This window comes from Rhinoraja longicauda, chromosome 23, assembly GCF_053455715.1.
Source record: "Rhinoraja longicauda isolate Sanriku21f chromosome 23, sRhiLon1.1, whole genome shotgun sequence".
Lineage (NCBI taxonomy): Eukaryota > Metazoa > Chordata > Chondrichthyes > Rajiformes > Arhynchobatidae > Rhinoraja > Rhinoraja longicauda.
The window spans coordinates 401,245-423,586 of NC_135975.1; the positions used below are offsets into that span (position 1 = coordinate 401,245).

Sequence of the window (22,342 nt, forward strand, 5' to 3'; positions counted from 1 at the left end):
GGGATTCTTTGCCACAGACGGCTGTGGAGGCCACAAGTCAGTAGGTATTTTTAAGACAGAGATTGACAGATTCTTGATTAGTGCGGGTGTCAGGGGTTATGGGGAGAAGGCAGGAGAATCTGTCTCCACCCCCACCCCTGGCAGCGCGTTCCAGGCACCCACCCCCCTCTGTGTAAAAAACCTACCCCACACATCTCCTTTAAACTTTCCTCCTCTCACCTTAAAGCTGCGCCCTCTAGTCTTTGATTTCTCCACCCTGGGACTAAGCTTCTGACTGTCTGCACAGTCTGCCTCTCATCATTTTATAAACTTCTGTCAGATCAACCCACAACCTCTGGCATCGCAGAGAAAACAATCCAAACTGTCCAAGCCCCCCTTGCAGGTGACACCAAACTGTGCAAGCCCCCCTTGCAGGTGACACCAAACTGTCCAAGCCCCCCTTGCAGGTGACACCAAACTGTCCAAGCCCCCCTTGCAGGTGACACCAAACTGTCCAAGCCCCCCTTGCGGGTGACACCAAACTGTCCAAGCCCCCCTTGCAGGTGACACCAAACTGTCCAAGCCCCCCTTGCGGGTGACACCAAACTGTCCAAGCCCCCCTTGCAGGTGACACCAAACTGTCCAAGCCCCCCTTGCAGGTGACACCAAACTGTCCAAGCCCCCCTTGCGGGTGACACCAAACTGTCCAAGCCCCCCTTGCAGGTGACACCCTGTAACCCCGGCAAACCTTCGCTTCACTCCCCAAAGCCCCCACATCCTTCCTGTAATGGGAGCGACCAGAACTGCTCGCAATCCTCCAAACGCAACTGAACTAAAGCCCAATAAAGCTGCATCATGACTTCCTGACTCTTGTACTCAATGGACCAAACTATGAAAGCAAACATACCATGAGGGTTCCTGACCGAAACGTCACCTATGCATGTTCCCCACAGATGCTGCCTGACCCGCTGAGTTACTCCAGCACTCTGTGAAACGTCACCCATTCTTAAACCCATGTCCTCTGGTCCTTGATTCCCCAACTCTGGGCAAGAGAGACTGTGTGACTCCCCGATCTATTCCTCTCTTGATTTTATACCCCTCTATAAGATCACCCCACATCCTCCTGCGCTCCAAGGAATAAAGTCCCAGCCTGCTCAACCTCTCCCTGCAGCTCAGTCCCATCGAGTCCTGGCAACATCCTCTTTAATCTTCTCTTTCTAGCTCAACAACATGGTGAAATAAGGCAGTAGCTAACTCCTGTGTGAGAGGGAGTTGTTTGGACTTGCTGCAGACACCAAACATTTCCTCCAACACTTCATAAAACGCCAAGAACGTTTTCTTAATGATAATTGGAATGCAATGACTTGGAAGAGATTTGTGTTAATCATGAGGCATATTGACAGCCCACATGAACTGTCCTATCAGGTAATGCACAAGCTAATCCCCAAGCAAACTTTAACATCTCCAGCACTGATTAAACAGTGTCGTACAAGCTTTTTCTGGCCAGTTACAAAAATATGAACACATCTGTGTCAACATGTTGTCGGCAGGAACAAAGTGGAAGAGAATAAAACCACCTGGATCAGCACCATCCAGCGAGACTCAACCATTCATTGCCTTCGTCGGCAAACCCAGTTACATTATTTTTTTAAGAATTAAATCATTCCCCACCTTCCACATGTTTGCATTCACAGATATCATGTATCTGTAAACGGCTCGATTGTAATCATGTATTGTCTTTCCGCTAACTGGTTAGCATGCAACAAAAGCTTTTCACTGTACCTCGCTCGGTACACGTGACAATACAACGCACACCTCCAGATTCAGGGACAGTTTCTTCCCGGCTGTTATCAGGCAACTGAACCATCCCACCATAACCAGAGAGCAGTGCTGAACTACGATCTACCTCATTGGTGACCCTCGGACTATCCTTGACCGGACTTTGCTGGCTTTACCTTGCACTAAACGTTATTCCCTTATCCTGCATCTGTACACTGTGAATGGCTTGAATGTAATCATGTATTGTGTTTCCATTGACTGGTTAGCACGCAACAAAGGTTTTAACCTAAACGTGTTTCAGGTGACGATAAACGAAACTAATCAACCTCACAATTTCAGAGTCACAGAGTCGGACAGCACGGTAACCTGTGACTCTGTGTCCACGTTGATCTCTCCTGTGGCCAGTCATGGACCTCCCTCCCACCACTCTCCTGTCCACTGACAGCCTACACTGCGATCACCTCCAACGATGTCCTTCATCTCCACGTGACGTTCTCAACACCAGGACCCTGGTCCTCCGGTCCCTTGGGCTTCTGCGGTTTCATTATCGAGGGCGTTCTGTTGGTCTGAAGCATCAGCTCTTTCTCTCTCCACAGTTGCTGCCTGACCAGCTGGGAATTTCCAACAAGTTCTTCCTCTGTTTCTCCTTTCGTTTAGAGTTTCCACCTTGTTCACACCGTCACTTATCACCAGCCAAGTGTCGGGATTGGATCGTTTGAAAGATGCAGCACAGAAACAGGCCCTTCTTGGAAAATAGTGGATGTGGAGAGAAAGTTTACACTAGTGGGAGAGTCTAGGACCAAAGGCCACAGCCTCAGAATTAAAGGACGTTCCTTTAGGAAGGAGATGAGGAGGAATCTCTTTAGTCAGAGGGTGGTGAATCTGTGGGATTCATTGCCTCAGACGGCTGTGGAGGCCAAGCTTGGCCTTTGACTTGGCCTCCACAGCCTTCTGTGGCAAAGAATTCCACAGATTCACCACCCTCTGACTAAAGAAATTCCTCCTCATCTCCTTCCTAAAAGAAAGTCCTTTAATTCTGATGTTGATTGAAGGCAGGAACTGCGTGATATTCCCTCTGCTTTCCCTCTTGCACCAATTCTGATGTTGATTAACAATAGACAATAGACAATAGCACCTATTGAGTAGGCCATTCGGCCCTTAGAGTAGGCCATTCGGCCCTTAGAGCCACCACCACCATTCAATGTGATCATGGCTGATCATTCTCAATCAGTACCCCGTTCCTGCCTTCTCCCCATACCCCCTGACTCCGCTATCCTTAAGAGCTCTATCTAGCTCTCTCTTGAATGCATTCAGAGAATTGGCCTCCACTGCCTTCTGAGGCAGAGAATTCCACAGATTTACAACTCTCTGACTGAAAAAGGTTTTCCTCATCTCCGTTCTAAATGGCCTACCCCTTATTCTTAAACTGTGGCCTCTTGTTCTGGACTCTCCCAACATTGGGAACATGTTTCCTGCCTTTAACGTGTCCAACCCCTTAATAATCTTATATGTTTCGATAAGATCCCCTCTCATCCTTCTAAATTCCAGTGTATACAAGCCTAGTCGCTCCAGTCTTTCAACATATGACAGTCCCGCCATTCCGGGAATTAACCTAGTAAACCCACGCTGCACGCCCCCAATATCCTTCCTCAAATTTGGAGACCAAAACTGCACACAGTACTCCAGGTGCGGTCTCACTAGGGCCCTGTACAACTGCAGAAGGACCTCTTTGCTCCTATACTCAACTCCTCTTGTTATGAAGGCCAACATTCCATTGGCTTTCTTCACTGCCTGCTGTACCTGCATGCTTCCTTTCAGTGACTGATGCACTAGGACACCCAGATCTCGTTGTACGTCCCGTTTTGTGGAGGAGTGAGGAGGTACTGTGTGATATTCCCTCTTGGATCCACTAACACGGCAGCCAGGAACTTGCCCGGTTTATTGACTTTGTTTCACACTTTAAAGCCACAAAACTTCAAACAAGGGGAAAAAAAAGTTGAGTTTTTGCCAACAATTATATCACTTCTTCTGCTTCTGAATTTCTCTAACGATTTCCAGCTGCATATTTCATCTCTGGAATGGGAATTAATAAAATGTTTCTCAGTCTGGGCCACAGATGTGTAGTGGCTATGGACTGTGAAGACACAGAGGTACAATGCGTGTTTGTAATCGATTATGTAACGCACTGTTGACTGAGGAAGGCAGTAATTAAACACCTTCTTCAGCATCTGTTGGTCGTGGCATCCGTCAGTCATGGGTTATCGGGAAAATTAGGCTCTTGTCACATGAGATGCCTGACATGAGTTGAGCTGGAAGTTTCATTAAAAAACCACCAAGTACGAAGTGTCTCACCCCGGCCACTCCCTCTCCCCCCCTTTCCCTCCCCCTGACCCCATCTACACCCCACGCTGCCTCAGCAAGGCCAGCAACCCAGACCATCACACAAACCAACATCCCTTCCATCAACTCTATCTACACCTCACGCTGCCTCGGCAAGGCCAGCAGCATAATCAAGGACCAGTCTCACCCCGGCCACTCCCTCTTCTCCCCTCTCCCATTAGGCAAGAGGTACAGAAGTGTGAAAACGCACACCTCCAGATTCAGGGACAGTTTCTTCCCAGCTGTTATCAGGCAACTGAACCATCCTACCACAACCAGAGAGCAGTGCTGAACTACTATCTACCTCATTGGTGACCTTCGGACTATCCTTGATCGGACTTTGCTGGCTTTACCTTGCACTAAACGTTATTCTCTTATCCTGTATCTGTTCACTGTGGACGGCTCAATTGTAATCATGTGTTGTCTTTCCGCTGACTGGTTAGCACGCAACAAAAGCTTTTCACTGTACCTCGGTACACGTGACAATAAACTAAACTGAACTAAAGTATTGAAGTGGAATTGTACATAGTCACAGAGTGATACAGCGTGGAACCAGGCCCTTCAGCCCTACTTGCCCACACTGACCAACATGCCCCATCTACACTAGTCCCACCTGCCCACACCGACCAACACGCCCCATCTACACTAGTCCCATCTGCCCACACCGACCAACATGCCCCATCTACACTAGTCCCACCTGCCTGCATTTGGCCCATATCCCTCCAAACCTGTCTTATCCATGTACCTGTCTAACTGTTTCTTAAACGTTGCAATAGTCCCTGCCTCAACTACCTCCTCCGGCAGCTCGTTCCATGCACCCATGGTGTGGGCAGGTTGGGCTGAAGGGCCTATTTCCACACTGAGACGCTATAAAAAAGTCATGGTATTGAATGTCTTTGGAGCCACAGTGGTGCTGGAAGTGTGTGGGGGATGATTTTGCAGCTCAACACGTTGTTTGTGGGCACCGCATTCCTGCAGAGATCCACAACAATCAGCGGCAAGAGTTTATCCCAGTTCCTTATCCAGCTGATCCTGCAACATGTGACCTCCTCTCCTTACCAGGGCACTGAACTTGCCAAACAATGCCCTTGTTGTTTGAAACACAGTCACGTTAATCTGGTTGTCAATTACAAAGCCTTTGTTGGCTCGCGGCCGGTATTATTTCATCAATTTAATTGGGCTGAAGCTGAACCAGAGGAATGGTCTCGACTCGAAACGTCACCCATTCCTTCTCTCCACAGATGCTGCCTGTCCCGCTGAGTTACTCCAGCATTCTGTGAAACGTCACATATCCATGTTCTCCACAGATGCTGCCTGACCCGCTGAGTTACTCCAGCACTCTGTGAAATGTCACGTACCCTTCTCTTCAGAGATGCTGCCTGACCCGCTGAGTTACTCCAGCATTTTGTGTCTACCTTCGATTTAAACCAGCATCTGCATACGAGCAGTGCTGAACTACTATCTACCTCATTGGTGACTTTCGGACAATCTTTGATCAGACTTTACTGGCTTTACCTTGCGCTAAACGTTATTCCCTTATCCTATATCTGTACACTGTGGACGGCTCGATTGTAATCATGTATTGTCTTTCCGCTGACTGGTTAGCGCGCAACAAAAGCTTTTCACTGTACCTCGATACACGGGACAATAAATATACTAAATAAAGCTCGCGGAGACTATATTCCCTCCGCGAATACCAACACCGAACTCAATGCAGTGACCATGAGGAGCATTGGGCATGGGGAGCGTTGGGCATGGGGAGCGTTGGGCATGGGGAGCGTTGGGCATGGGGAGCGTTGGGCATGGGGAGCGTTGGTCTTGTTGAGCGGTGACCATGTGGAGCGTTGGGCATGGGGAGCGTTGGGCATGGGGAGCGTTGGGCATGGGGAGCGTTGGGCATGGGGAGCGTTGGGCATGGGGAGCGTTGGGCATGGGGAGCGTTGGGCATGGGGAGCGTTGGTCTTGTTGAGCGGTGACCATGTGGAGCGTTGGGCATGGGGAGCATTGGGCATGGGGAGCGTTGGGCGTGAGGAGCGTTGGGCATGGGGAGCGTTGACCTCTGAGGACAAGGTCTCAGTTCACCATGTTCTCTGCTCCCTCCAGACAACGAACAGTAAACACAATCCCAGGAGTGGGGGAGAAGGTGTGTGGGAACAACCTTGGTTTCACCTGCTTTATTTCAGCAGGTTTATTTGTCAATTGTTCATCACAGCACTGAAACAGGCCATTCGGCCCATCGTGTCCATGCTGCCCACTGTCCTTGTTCAGGCCCTTATCCTCAGGGTCATGGGCAAGCAAGATCTGCCTTTGCATCTCACCAAACCTGTGGCACCCGGACCCCTGGGTGTAAGGGCGGCACGGTGGCGCAGCGGGTAGAGCTGCTGCCTCACAGCGCCAGAGACCCGGGTTCCATCCTGACTACGGGTGCTCTCTGTAGGGAGTTTGTACGTTCTCCCCGTGACCTGCGTGGGTTTTCTCCGGGTGCTCCGGTTTCCTCCCACACTCCAAAGACGTGCAGGTTTGTAGGTTAATTGGCTTCTGTAAAGATTGTAAATTGTCCCCAGTGCGTGTAGGATAGTGTTAGTGTGCGGGCATCGCTGGTCGGCGCGGACTCGGTGGGCCGAAGGGGCTTTTTCCGCACTGTACCTCTAAACTAAACTAAAACTAATCTAATGTGTAGGAAGGAACTGCAGATGCTGGTTTAAACTGAAGATTGACACAAAATAGAACATTTTGTCTAGATAGACACAAGGCTTGGATAGACAAAGGAATGGGTGACGAGAGAGTTGTGAATCTGTGGAATTCTCTGCCTCAGAAGGCAGTGGAGGCCAATTCTCTGAATGCTTTCAAGAGAGAGCTAGATAGAGCTCTTAAGGATAGCGGAGTCAGGGGGTATGGGGAGAAGGCAGGAACGGGGTACTGATTGAGAATGATCAGCCATGATCACATTGAATGGCGGTGCTGGCTCGAAGGGCCGAATGGCCTCCTCCTGCACCTATTGTCTATTGTTTCAGGTCGAGACCCTCCTTCAGACTGAGAGTCTGTGGAAAGGGGAACAAGAGATACAGGGAGATACAGAAGAAATGAATGAAAGATATGCAAAGAGATTAACGATGATAAAGGAGACAGGCCAGTGTTAGCTGTGGGCTAGGTGAAAACCAGCTACAGACAACGAGATGTAATTCCTTCCTTTCATCGAGTTTAAATCTAATAATGAGCTACATTATCATTTATTATATTTCATCAACGGTTTATGATTCAAGGCCCCCCAGGGGAACAATGCCAGACGTTGTGAGAGTTATCCTTGCACCTGATATATTTACCGGTTAATATTGAGACTCTAATGCTGAGGAAAAGAAGTATGCCTTTGTAATTTGGGTGGTAACATGGTGTAAAGTGAGAAGCCGCAGTCAGTGCGAGCAGATTACCAGCGGGAAGAGGCTTGTATGTTTCCCACTGAGATTTCAAAGAAATCGGATCTGAATATTTGAAGTTAACCACACCTGATGAACACGGGAACTATTACAAGTGGCTCAGACACAGAGTGCTGGAGTAACTCAGTGGGTCAGGCAACATCTGTGGAGAGAAGGGATGGGCGACGTTTCGGGTCGAGACCCTTCTTCAGACTGACCCATTCCTTCTCTCCAGAGATGCTGCCTGTCCCACTGAGTTACTCCAGCGTTTTGTGTCTATTTGCGCTTTACACCAGCATTGCAGTTCCTTCCTACAGTGGCTTAGTTTTGTTTAGTGCAGTTTAGTTTAGAGAAACATCGTGGAAACAGGCTGACCAGTGATCCCCACACACTATCACTATCCTACACACAATAGGGACTGTTTACAATTTGTACAGAAGGCAATTAACCTACAAACCTGCACGTCTTTAGAGGAAACCAGAGCACCCGGAGTAAACCCACGCAGGTCACAGGGAGAGCGTACAAACTCCGTACAGGCAGCACCCGTAGTCAATCAAGTCAATATCGTCCATTCACCTTGACATCCACCGTCATGAAATGTTTTGAGAGGCTGGTTATGGAACGCATTAAACCAGTCTACCCAGCGGCCTTGACCCACTGCAGTTCACCTACCGCCACAACAGGTCCACGGACTGTGCCATCGCCTTGGCCCTACACATGCCTGAACACCTGGATAAGAGAGATACCTCCGTCAGACTCCTATTCATAAATGACAGCTCTGCCTTCAACACCATCCAAGCTCATCACCAAACTCACGACTCTTGGAGTCACCAATCATCTCTGCAACTGGATCTACGACTTCCTGACCAACAGCCCCCAATCAGTGAGGATGGGGGACAAATCATCCTCCACGATAATCCTCAACACTGGGGCTCCGCAAGGCTGCGTTCTCAGCCCCCTTCTTCACTCTATGTCCACCCGCCACTGTGCAGCCATTTACACATCTAATTCCATTTACAAATCCACAGACGACACCACCATTGTGAGCCGGATATCAAATAATGATGAGACGTGGCACAGGGAGGAGATTGAGAACCTCGTGTCCTGGTGTTGAGACAACAACCTTTCTCTCAATGTCACCAAGACTAAGGAGATAGTGATGGGCTTCAGGAAGTGAAGCGGTCTACAGACCCCAGTTTGCATTGATGGTGCCGAAGTAGAGATGGGTGAAAACTTCAGATTCCTCGGAGTCAATATCACCAACAACTTCTCCTGGACTACCCATACTGAAGCAATGACCAAGAAAGCACCAACACCTCTACTTCCTTACAAGGCGTAGGAAGTTCAGCATGTCCCCAACAACTCTCGCCAACTTCTACAGATGCGCCACAGAAAGCATTTTATCAGGATGCATCACAGCTTGGTTTGAGAACAGCTCCATCCAAGACCGCACGAAATTGCAGAGAATTGTGGACGCAGCCCAGACCATCACACAAACCAACCTCCCTTCCACTGACTCCATCTCCACCTCACGCTGCCTCGGCAAGGCCAGCAGCATCATCAAGGACCAGTCTCACCATGGCCACTCCCTCTTCTCCCCTCTCCCATCGGTCAAGAGGTACAGAAGTGTGAAAACGCACACCTCCAGAATCAGGGACAGTTTCTTCCCAGCTGTGATCAGGCAACTGAACCATCCTACCACAACCAGAGAGCAGTGCTGAACTACTATCTACCTCATTGGTGACCCTCGGACTATCTTTGATCGGACTTTACTGGCTTTACCTTGCACTAAACGTTATTCCTTTATCCTGTATCTGTACACTGTGGACGGCTCGATTGTAATCATGTATTGTCTTTCCTCTGACTGGTTAGCGCGCAACAAAAGCTTTTCACTGTACCTCGGTACATGTGACAATAAACTGAGTTGAACTGAAGTAGCATTGAACCATTGGCCTGTGACAATAATGGTAGTTAAGTTTGGTAAGTTTCAATTCCCACCCCCCCCCCCTCATCCTTCTAAACTCCAGCGAGTATATATATGATATGATATGATATGATAGTACAGGCCCAGTGCCGACAAACGCTCATCATATGTTAACCCACTCATTCCTGGGATCATTCTCGTAAACCTCCTCTGGACCCTCTCCAGAGCCAGCACATCCTTCCTCAGATATGGGGCCAAAACTGCTCATAATATTCCAAATGCGGTTTGACCAGCGGCCTATAGAGCCTCAGCATTAGTCCCTTGTTTTTGTATTCCAGTCTTGAAATAAATGCTAGCATTGCATTCGCCTTCCTTACTACCAATTCGACTTACAAATTAACTTCTTGGGGATCCTGCACAAGTCCCTTTGCACCTCCGATTTCTGAATTCTTTCCCCATTTAGAAAATGTTCTCCAGAGATGCTGCCTTACCCACGGAGTTACTCCAGCACTCTGTGAAATGTCACCTATCCATGTTCTCCACAGATGCTGCCTGACCCGCTGAGTTACTCCAGCACTCTGTGAAACGTCACCTATCCATTTTCTCCACAGATGCTGCCTGACCTACTGAGTTACTCCAGCACTCTGTGAAACGTCACCTATCCATGTTCTCCACAGATGCTGCCTGACCCGCTGAGTTACTCCAGTACTCTATGTCTTACGTTGTGCAGAGTTGTTGCCACATGGTGATCTCACACCTTGGCACACCTGAGCTTGGCACACCTGAGCTTCACCTCCAGGTGTGACCTTCATCACCATGTGATCGGCAGCCACATTTGGTTCCAAACTTGAAGCCACAGATGCAACATAAAATATCGCAGGTGGTGGAAATCAGAGTGAAAACAGAAACTGGTGGAATTGCTCAGCGGGTCAGGCGGCATCTGTGGGGAGAGAGACAGGGCCAACAGTTCAGGCCAATGGTCATGTGATCCTGGTGCCTGAGCTTTCCAGCACATCCCACTGTGGTTTCACCCCACTGGACACAGACAGTGACCACAGACAGTGACCACAGACAGTGACCACAGTCAGTGACCAGAGACAGTGACCAGTGACCACAGACAGCGACCACAGACAGCGACCACAGACAGTGACCACAGACAGTGACCACAGACAGTGACCACAGACAGTGACCACAGACAGTGACCACAGACAGTGACCACAGACAGTGACCACAGACAGTGACCAGTGACCACAGACAGCGACCACAGACAGTGACCACAGACAGTGACCACAGACAGTGACCACAGACAGTGACCACACAGTGACCAGTGACCACAGACAGTGACCACAGACAGTGACCACAGACAGTGACCATGAGACGCAGTGGAACAAAATCCTTACCGTCACGTCTTTCCCAGCCCACTTGCACTCGTCTCTCCGCGCTGGGTTGGGAGGCCACGCGATCTGCAAGATCAAAGAGAACACTGGACCATTAATGCCCTGCCATGCGATACAGCACGATGCGATACGGCACGATGGGAGACGGTACGATGGGAGACGGTACGTTGCGATACGGCACGATACAAAACATTACGATACAATACAATACGGCACGACATTACAAGACACGATATACAATACGATACGATAGAACCTTATTTATCTCAGGAGGGAAATTGATCTGCCAACAGTCATAAACCACAAGATACATGAAACTAAAGTGACGAGTGGAAAGGATTGGGGACGTGCAAAGATTGGGGGGGGGAGGGGAGGAGGAGCGGTGGAGTCAGTCTCATTCTACCCCACAACAGAGGGGAGGGGGTGGGGGGGGGCGTTAATTATAATTTATGTATAACTGACATCTTTGTGTGTTGACTGTGTGCACGTACCTGTGATGCAGCGACAAGCAAGATTTCCACAGTTCTGGTGGCTCTCTACACATACAGGGGACAGTAATCCCCTCCCACACCCACATTGACCTCTTTGTCCTGGGCCTCCTCCACTGTCAGAGTGAGGCCCAGCACAAATTGGAGGAACAGCACCTCATATTTCACTTGGGCAGCTTACACCCCAGCGGTATGAACACTGACTTCTCTAACGTCACGTAACCCTTGCATCCCCTCTCTCTCTGTCCCTCCCCACCCTAGTCATCGTACTAGTTTCACTGTCGTCCTGTTGAGTTTCACTGTTTGTATAACTCGTTATCACCTTCCCCACAGCCAACACTGGACCATTGTGGGCTCCACCATTCCTTGATCATCGTTGCTTTTTGCACATCTTTCATTCATTTGTTCCATATCTCTCTACACCACCGTCTATATCTCTCATTTCTCTTTACCGACTCTCAGTCTGAAGAAGGGTCTCGACCCGAAACGCCCCCCATTCCTTCTCTCCACAGATGCTGCCTGACCCGCTGAGTTACTCCAGCACTCTGTGAAACGTCACCTATCCATGTTCTCCACAGATGCTGCCTGACCTGCTGAGTTACTCCAGCACTCTGTGAAACGTCACCTATCCATGTCCTCCACAGATGCTGCCTGACCCGCTGAGTTACTCCAGCGCTGTGTCTATCTTCAACAATAAACTTGAGCTTGACTTGACTACAAGTCCAATAAAAAAGAGGGAGAGGGGCTAATAATGTGATTAGTACATTTAGCACGGTGGCGCAGCGGGTGGAGCTGCTGCCTCACAGCGCCAGAGACCCGGGTTCCATCCTGACTACGGGTGCTGTCTGTACGGAGTTTGTACGTTCTTCCCGTGACATGCGTGGGTTTTCTCCGGGTGCTCCGGTTTCCTCCCACACCTCAAGGACGTGCGGGTCTGTAGGTGAATTGGCTTCTGTAAAATTGTAAATTGTTCCTATTGTGTGTTGGATAGTGTTAGTGCGCGGGGATCGCTGGTCGGCACGGACTCGGTGGGGCGAAGGGCCTGTTTCCGTGCTGTATCTCTAAACTAAACTAAACCCCTCATTGATAGTCTGATGAAAGAGGACAAGAGAGATACTGACAGGACCATTGCTACTCAGTGACTCACTGAGCACAGACAAGGTGAATCTTGAAGAAAAATAATATATTCCTTTATTCGTCCCACACCGGGGAAACTTCTTCGCCCAGAGAGTTGTGAATCTGTGGAATTCTCTGCCACAGAAGGCAGTGGAGGCCAATTCACGGGATGTTTTCAAGAGAGTTAGGTTTAGCTCTTAGGGCTAACGGAATCAAGGGATACGGGGAGAAAGTAGGAACGGGGCACTGATTCTGGATGATCAGCCGTGATCATATTGAATGGCGGTGCTGGCTCGAAGGGCTGAATGGCCTCCTCCTGCACCCATTCAATGTTTCTATGAAACAGGCAGAGGTGTGGCTAACTTCTCCCTAGATTTCATCGTTCTGCTTTTTATTGTTGACAGTCGTAAGGAATAATTAACACCATTAACTGTGCGGAACTTTAATGCTTGTTAAATAACTGCTGAGCAATGCAGTAAATAAACCGTGCAGCATATTAACTCCACTCCCTAGACCATTACTGTGTTACACTTGAGGTTCTGACGTTCATGATAAACGCTTCTTACAATCACTTTAATTGCTGCCAAACTTGATTCCAAATCATTAGTTTCACTGTTATCACTTTGGCAAACTTGACAAACAAATAGAAAGTTTGCATCTTTAAAGTGGAAAACACTATTTGCAAATCCTTCACATCAATTGGTAAATGTAAATTGTCCCTAGTGTCATGTTCGTGTGCGGGGATCCCTGGTCAATGCAGACTCGGTGGGCCGAAGAGCCTGTTTCCACACTATAAACTAAACTAAACTAAATTAAATGCCCTGGTAATTGAAGGCAAGCTAACCGTCCGCCTTCTTTACCACTCTGTCTACATGTGTTGCAAATTACACAGCGTAGTTTCTTAATCCTTAAATTGGAAATCCAAATCCTCTGTCGTAATTGCCTCATTTATCTCAAATGGAATTTATTTATATTCATTCACCGAGTTGCCATGTAGATAATAGAAACATAGAAACAGAAAATAGGTGCAGGAGGAGGCCATTCTGTTCTTCGAGCCAACACCGCCATTTAATATGATCATGGCTGATCATTCTCAATCAGTACCCCGTTCCTGTTTTCTCCCCATAGCCCTTGATTCCGTTAGCCCTAAGAGCTAAATCTAACTCTCTCTTGAAAACATCCAGTGAATCGGCCTCCACTGCCTTCTGTGGCAGAGAATTCCACGGATTCACAACTCTCTGGGTGAAAAAGTATTTCCTCATCTCAGTCCTAAATGGCCGACCCCTTATTCTTAAACTGTGACCCCTGGTTCTGGACTCCCCCAACATCGGGAACATTTTTCCTGCATCGAACCTGTCCAATCCCTTAATAATTTTATATGTTTCTATAAGATCCCGTCTCATCCTAAACTCCAGTGTATACAAGCCCAGTCGACCCATTCTGTCATCATTCATCAGTCCTGCCATCCCGGGAATTAACCTGGTGAACCAACGTTGCACTCCCTCAATAGCAAGGACCAGCAAGGCTCATTGACATTCAGAACGCATCAGGTAGATAACTGTAGTGTTTATTTTGATGCGTTGCAGCCAGCAGCGTTTATCTGTCTGTTCGGTTCATCTTTTCATGACCTGTCTGGTCAGAGCAGGCTCCGCTTCTCGTGAAAGAACATCGGTTTCAGCGTTTAAACATTTGCTCCATGCACCACAGAGGCTGACTGACCTCATGGGCATTTTCAACACTTTTGTTAATCTAAGAAACCTCTCCCGAGAGGAGTAAATAGTACCCCAAAATCTGCACCCGCTCTCAGTCAAGTCAAGTCAATTTTATTTGTATAGCACATTTAAAAACAACCCACGTTGACCAAAGTACTGCACATCTGTCAGTATGGAACAGCACATGCACACACTAACTGAGATGAGAAAAAACTTTTTCAGTCAGAGAGTTGTGAATCTGTGGAATTCTCTGCCTCAGAAGGCAGTGGAGGCCAATTCTCTGAATGCATTCAAGAGAGAGCTAGATAGAGCTCTTAAGGATAGCGGAGTTAGGGGGTATGGGGAGAAGGCAGGAACGGGGTACTGATTGAGAATGATCAGCCATGATCACATTGAATGGCGGTGCTGGCTCGAAGGGCCGAATGGCCTCCTCCTGCACCTATTGTCTATTGTCTATTGTCTAACACACACACACACGCTAACACACACACTAACACGCACTCTTAGTCACACGCACACACACAAACACACACACACTCTTAGTCACGTGCACACTAACACACACTCTTAGTCACGTGCACACTAACACACACTCTTAGTCACGCGCGCACACACAGACACACACAGACACACACACACAGTAATACACACTTACAGTCACACGCGCACACACACACAAAGACACACGCACACACTAACACATACTCTTACAGTCATGCACCCAACACACACTCTTAGTCACACCCACACACACTAACACACACACAAATCTGCACCAGCTCTCAGTGAGTGTCACACAGCACACGCACGCACTAGCACACACTTACAATCACACGCACACACACACACTAACACACGCGCACGAACACACACACATAGACACACACACACACACACACACATAGACACACACACATGCGTGTCCGTGGGGGGAAGGCAGCTGTTCTGAGCCCTGTCCGCACGCGGTTGGAGTTTGACGTTGCTGACCACCCGACCACATCAAAATAAGCATCGCAGTTATCTACCTGATGCCTTCTCAATGCCTCTGTCAACGATTATCCGCAGGACAACGCAGTGAATGAATATAAATAAATTCCATTTGAGATAAATGAGGCAATTACGACAGAGGATTTGGATTTCCAATTTAAGGATTAAGCAACTACGTTGTGTAATTTACAACACAAGTAGACAGAGCAGTAAAGCAGGCATACGGTATCTTGCAGAGAGACACAAAAAGCTGGAGTAACTCAGCGGGACAGGCAGCATCACTGGAGAGAAGGAATGGGTGACGTTTCGGGCTGAGACCCTTCTTCAGGTATCTTGCTGTAATCGGTCGGGGCATTGAGTGCAAGAGTCAGGAAGTCACGATGCAGCTTTATAGGACCTTGGACAGGCTGCATTTGGAGTATTGCATGCACCTCTGGTCGCCTCCATTACAGGAAGGATGTGGTGGCTTTGGAGAGGGTGGAGAGGAGGTTGACCAGACACTGCCTGGATTAGAGGGTTCCAGCTACAGGGAGAGGGTGGAGAGGAGGTTGACCAGACACTGCCTGGATTAGAGGGTTCCAGCTACAGGGAGAGGGTACAGAGGAGGTTGACCTGAATGGTGCCTGGGTTGGAGGGTATTTGCTACAGGAAGAGGTTGGACAGACTGGGGTTATTTTTTTCTCTGGAACATTGGAGTCTGACAGGAGACCCATAGATGGGGTAGACAGTCAGAACCTTTTTTCGCAGAATAGAAATGTCAAGTCAAGTCAAGTCAAGTCAATTTTATTTGTATAGCACATTTAAAAACAACCCACGTTGACCAAAGTGCTGCACATCTGATTCAAATGTCATGAGGACATAGATTTAAAATCAGAGGGGGTAAGTTTAAAATGACACATATTTTACAGAGGGGGGCTGGGGGCCTGGAACGCGCTGCCAGGGGTGTGGGTGGAGGCAGATACAATAGTGGTGTTTAAGAGGCAGATAGATTCCAATCAGTGAACGTGATGTTTTATAATGATTCAGACCATGATGGGTTTAGATTAGCTACACATTCGTACAAGAATGCATCCTTTACAATACAATACAATACTGAGAATGCACCAATCGACAGGCAATACAGTTGCAACCTTTAAAACTGCTACACAATCAAAGAGGAACGAGTGAGTCTTTAGAGAATGTGAAGGTCACGGTTTGCTCGACACGCTATGTAATAATTGGATCAATTTTCCAAGTTCACACACGTCCCTCACAACCCTCGCCAGGGCGGCACGGTGGTGCAGCGGGTAGAGCTGCTGCCTCACAGCGCCAGAGACCCGGGTTCCATCCTGACTACGGGTGCTGTCTGTACGGAGTTTGCACGTTCTCCCCGTGACCTGCGTGGGTTTTCTCCTGGCGCTCCGGTTTCCCCCCACACTCCAAAGACGTATGGGTTTTAGGTGAATTGGCTTCGGTAAAATGGTAACTTGCCGCTAGTGTGTGTAGGATAGTGCTAGTGTGTGGGGTGATCGCTGATCTGCGAGACTCGGTGGGCCATTGCGCCTGTTTCCACACTGTTTTTCTAAAGTCTAAACCCGCAATCTGTGATTTTCAATGCGTTGCCAGGGGTGGTGGTGGAGGCAGATACGACAGTAGTGTTTCAAAGACTTTTGGATGGGAATGGAGGAATATGGATCACGTGCAGGCAGAGGGGATTAGCTTAACTTGGCATAGACATTGTGGGCCAAAGGGCCTGTTCCTGTGCTGTACTATGTTCAGTGTACGTTCATAGTGAATATACGGAATCTTCACGGAGAGAAGGAATGGGCGACGTTTCGGGTCGAGACCATTCTTCAGGCTGACCCATTCCTTCTCTCCAGAGATACTGCCTGTCCTGCTGAGTTACTCCAGCACATTTTGTGCTCCAGGTGAGATCAGAAGAGACATTCCAACAGCAAGTGTCACAGGTAAAACTAAAACTTCCACAAGGTGATTTTTGGACTTTGTTAAATTGTGGGCAGCAGCCCAGGAATGGTTGGTTAGGCAGGGACAACAGAGGCACATGGCTGTCAGCGGGAACTCTTGCAGATAATAACAGCGTTAGTGCATGCAGGCAGCTGGGTACTGGTTGGTGTGTGGAGGATGTGTGGTTGCTCACTGCTGTTTGTGTTTCACCGCCTGCATTGGGACGTATCGCTGCAAGTGGCTGATGGACAAGGTCAAAGACAACCAGAAATCCAAGGAGAAAGTGTTGAGATCTTCAAATCAAAACGGATTATGTGATCTGAAGAAGGATCTCGACCCAAACCCTCGCCCATTCCTGTTCTCCAGAGATACTGCCTGTCCCGCTGAGTTACTCCAGTATTTTGCGCCTAACTTTGCAATATGAGAAGGAATGTTTAATACGTATATATTGCTGAAAGTTAAACAAAGATAAGATTTGTTTAAACTTTTCTCACATCTAGTACAGCACGGTGGTGCAGCGGGTAGAGCTGCTGCCTCACAGCGCCAGAGACCCGGGTTCCATCCTGACTACGGGCGCTGTCTGTACGGAGTTTGCACGTTCTCCCCGTGGGATTTCTCCGGGTGCTCCAGTTTCCTCCCACACTCCAAATTAAATTTTTGTTTAGTTTAGAGATACATCGAGTCCACACCGACCAGCGATCCCTGCACACTAACACTATCCTACACACACTAGAGGCAATTTACAGAAGCCAATTAACCTACTAACTTGTCCGTCTTTGGAGATCAAGTGGGTCTCGACATGAAACGGCATGTGTTCCTTCTCTCCAGAGATGCTGCCTGACACGCTGAGTTACTCCAGCACTTCGTGTCTATCTTTGGTGTAAACCAGCATCTGCTGTTCCTTCCCACACATCTGGTCTACAACTTCACTCTATGTCCCTCCCATTTGGTCCTTGACAATTAGATTTAGATTTAGATTTAGAGATACAGCGCAGAAACAGGCCCTTCGGCCCACCGGGTCCGCGCCGCCCAGCGATCCCTGCACATTAACACTATCCTGTACCCACTAGGGACAATTTTTACATTTGCCCAGCCAATTAACCTACAAACCTGTATGTTTTTACAGATCGGAGAATGACAATGTACACTGTAGTCACGGAAACAGGCCCTTCGACCCAACTTGCAGGGACCACAACAACATTTAAAATACATGTGAACAGGTACATGCATTGAAAAGGTTTAGGGGGATATGCAGGTAAATGGGACTAGCTTAGATGGGGCCCAGAATAGTTGAATCGAGGACCAGAAGACAGAGGATTAAGGTGAGGAGGGAAAGATTTAATTGAAATCTGAGGGGTAAACTTTTTCACATCAAGATTGGTGGGTGAATGGAACAAGCCAGCAAGATGCCCCATCTAAGCTAGTCCCATTTGCCCAGTTTGGCTCATATCCCCCTAAACCTTTCCCATCCATGAACCTAGAAACATAGAAAATAGGTGCATTCGGCCTTTCGATCTAGCATCGACATTCAATATGATCATGGCTGATCATCCAGAATCGGTGCCCCATTCCTGCTGTCACTGAAAGTAAGCATGCAGGTACAGCAGGCAGTGAAGAAAGCTAATGGCATGTTGGCCTTCCTAACGAGAGGATTTGAGTATAGGAGTAAAGAGGTCCTTCTGCAGTTGTACAGGGCCCTGGTGAGACCACATCTGGAGTATTGTAGGCAGTTCTGGTCTCCTAATTTCAGGAAGGACATCCTTGCTATTGAGGCAGTGCAGCGTAGGTTCATCGGGTTAATCCTCAGGATGGCGGGACTGTCATATGAGGAAAGATTGGAAAGACAGGGATTGTATTCACTGGAATTTAGGATGCGAGGGGATCTTATAGAAACCTATAAAATTATAAAAGGACTGGACAAGCTAGATGCAGGAAAAATGTTCCCAGTGTTCAAGGAGTCCAGAATTAGCAGCCGCAGTGTAAGAATAAAGGGGAGGCCATTTAAAACTGAGATGAGAAAAAACTTTTTCACCCAGAGAGTTGTGAATTTGTGGAATTCTCCGCCATAAAAGGCAGTGGAGGCCAATTCACTGGATGAATTTAAAAGAGAGTTAGAGCTCTAGGGGCTAACGGTATCAAGGGATATGGGATGAAGGCAGGCACGGGTTACTGATTGTGGATGATCAGCCATGATCACAATGAATGGCGGTGCTGGCTCGAAGGGCCAAATGGCCTCCTTCTGCACCTATTTTCTGTTTCCATGTTTCCCCATATCCCTTGATTTCTTTAGCCCTAAGAGCATTATCAAACTCTCTCTTGAATACATGCAGTAAATTGGCCTCCACTGCCTTCTGTGGCAGAGAATTCCACAGATTCACAACTCTCTGGGTGAAAAAGTTTTTCCTCATCTCAGTCCTAAATGGCCGACCCCTTATTCTTAAACTGCGACCCCTGGTTCTGGACTCCCCCCAACATCGGGAACATGTTTCCTGCATCTAGCCTATCCAATCCCTTAATAAATCCCCTCTCATCCTTTGAAAATTCCAGTGAATACCTGTCCAAGTATCTTTTAAATGTAGTTCTAGTATCTGCCTCATCTACTGGCAGCTCTGACCATACACCCACCACCTTGTGTTTAAAACAAAACCCTCAATCTCCTGTTAAATCTTACCGCTCTCACCTTCAAACTAAGTCCTCTAGTTCTTGATTCACCAACCCTGGGGAACTGACTGCCAGCTTGCTCAACCTCTACCTGTAGCTCAGATCCTCGAAACCTGGCAACATCCAAATAAATTTACTTTGAATTATTTCCGCCTTAATGGCATCTTTCCTGTAGATAAGAAATGAACACAATATTCCAAGTGCAGCCTCACCAACGTCTTGTACAACTGTATCATTTGGTCCCAGCATTTATCCTCGATACCCTGACTAATGAAGGTCAGCTATCTACCTGCGACACCACTTTCAGGGAACCATGTACCTGTACTCAATAATTCAATGTTACGATGGTTCAAAGATAAACAACGTGCAAACTCCCTCTGGGGTCTGAGAGTGAGTGTTTGTAATAGAGAAACGCTCTGAAAATCCCAGTCCAACTGAGTGTCTTCACTGCTGAGTTGGTATCATTCATAAGTTCATAAGTGGTAGGAGCAGAAATAGGCCATTCGGCCCATCAAGTCTACTCCGCCATTCAATCATGGCTGATCTATCCCTCCCTCCCAACCCCATTCTCCTGTCTTCTCCCCATAACCCCAGACACCCGCACTAATCATGAATCTATCTTAAAAATACCCCACTGACTTGTAGCCTCCACACCGTCCGTGGCAATGAATTCCACAGATTCACCACCCTCTGGCTGAAGAAATTCCTCCTCATCTCCTTCCTAAAGGAACGTCCTTTAATTCTGAGACTGTGCCCTCTGGACCTAGACTCTCCCACAGGTGGAAACATCCTCTCCACATCCACTCTATCCAGGACTTTCAAGCCCCCACATGAACCCGCAGAGTTACCTTGCCAGTAATCCCCTGCACACACAGGTTTCACAGCACACTGGAGCATCTGGAAAATGTCTTGTACAGAAAGTCTGGCTTTGGTGCGTGCGGGTGGAGTGAAGCCGGAGGGCACAAGCACAGTGATCACCGCACAAAGGCAAGGGGAACTCAAGTGCGCAGGGAGGAACTGCAGATGCTGGTGTCAACCGAAGACAGAAACAAAAAGCTGGAGCGGCTGAGTTACTCCAGCCTCCTGTGTCTATCTGGGCAAATGGAAACTGTCAGAGGAGGTCGTTGGGGCAGGGACTACAACAATATTTAAAGTATACTTGAACAAGTACACACACTGGAAAGGTTGAGAGGGAGGTGCAGGTAAATGGGGCCAGCTTAGATGGAGGCCAGAGTCGGGGAATCGAGGACGGGAGGACAGGGCTTTCAGATGAAGGGGGAAAGATTTAATAGGAATCTGAGGGGTAACTATTTCACATAGAGGGTGGTGGGTGTATGGGACGAGCTGCTGGAGGAGGTAGTTGAGGCAGGGACTATCCCAATGTTTAAGAAACAGGTATGTGGATAGGACAGGTTTGGAGGGACGTGGGCCAAAAATGCGGGCAGGTGGGACTAGTGTAGATGGGCCATGTTGGTCGGTGTGGGCAGGTGGGACTAGTGTAGATGGGGCATGTTGGTCGGTGTGGGCAGGTGGGACTAGTGTGGATGGGCCATGTTGACCGGTGTGGGCAGGTGGGACTAGTGTAGATGGGCCATGTTGACCGGTGTGGGCAGGTGGGACTAGTGTAGATGGGGCATGTTGACCGGTGTGGGCAGGTGGGACTAGTGTAGATGGGGCATGATGACCGGTGTGGGCAGGTGGGACTAGTGTAGATGGGGCATGTTGACCGGTGTGGGCAAGTTGGGCTGAAGGGGCCGTTTCTGTGCTGTATCACGCTATGACTCTATGATTCTATGACCATGATTTTGTTTTAGACACAATGAGATATCATCAGAATCATTCCCTTAAGGTTTAATACTTATTTTCAGCTCATTTTAAAAAGCCAATGTGGGCTGGCACGGTAGTGCAGCGGTAGAGAATGTGCCAATCGACAGGCAATACAGTTGCAACCTTTAAAACCGCTACACAAAGAGGAACGAGTGAGTCTTTAGAGAATGTGAAGGTCACGGTTCGCTCGACACGCTATGTGTAATAATTGGATCAATTTTCCAAGTTCACACACGTCCCTCACAACCCTCAACAGGGCGGCACGGTGGTGCAGCGGGTAGAGCTGCTGCCTCACAGCGCCAGGGACCCGGGTTCCATCCTGACTACGGATGCTGTCTGTACGGAGTTTGTACGTTCTCCCCGTATCCTGCGTGGGTTTTCTCCGGGTGCTCCGGTTTCCTCCCACACTCCAAAGACGTACATGTTTGTAGGTTAATTGGCTTCGGTATAATTGTAAATTGTCCCTAGTGTTTAGGATAGTGCTAGTGTGTGGGGATCGCTGGTCGGACCTGCAGATGCTGGTTTACACTGAAGACAGACACAAAATGCTGGGGTAACTCAGCGGGACAGGCAGCATCTTTAGTTGAGTAGAGAGATACAGAGCGGAAACAGGCCCTTCGGCCCACTGTGACCACGATGACCAGCGATCCCCGCACACTAACACTATCCCACACACACCAGGGACAATTTACATTTATACCAAGCCAATTAGCCTACAAACCTGCGCGTCTTTGGA

The 22,342-nt window shown here is 48.4% G+C and overlaps 1 protein-coding gene across 2 annotated transcripts in view; it reads right to left on the reverse strand.

Annotated features, from left to right (window-relative positions):
* The window catches only part of LOC144604764 (semaphorin-3A-like), an 80,515-nt gene that overhangs the window by 55,278 nt on the left and 2,895 nt on the right, over nucleotides 1-22,342 (reverse strand). For both annotated transcript variants that reach the window (XM_078419408.1, XM_078419407.1), the window contains exon 2: nucleotides 10,875-10,937. In XM_078419408.1, coding sequence (XP_078275534.1) covers nucleotides 10,875-10,937 — 63 coding nt within the window. The remainder of the gene's footprint in view (nucleotides 1-10,874; nucleotides 10,938-22,342) is intronic.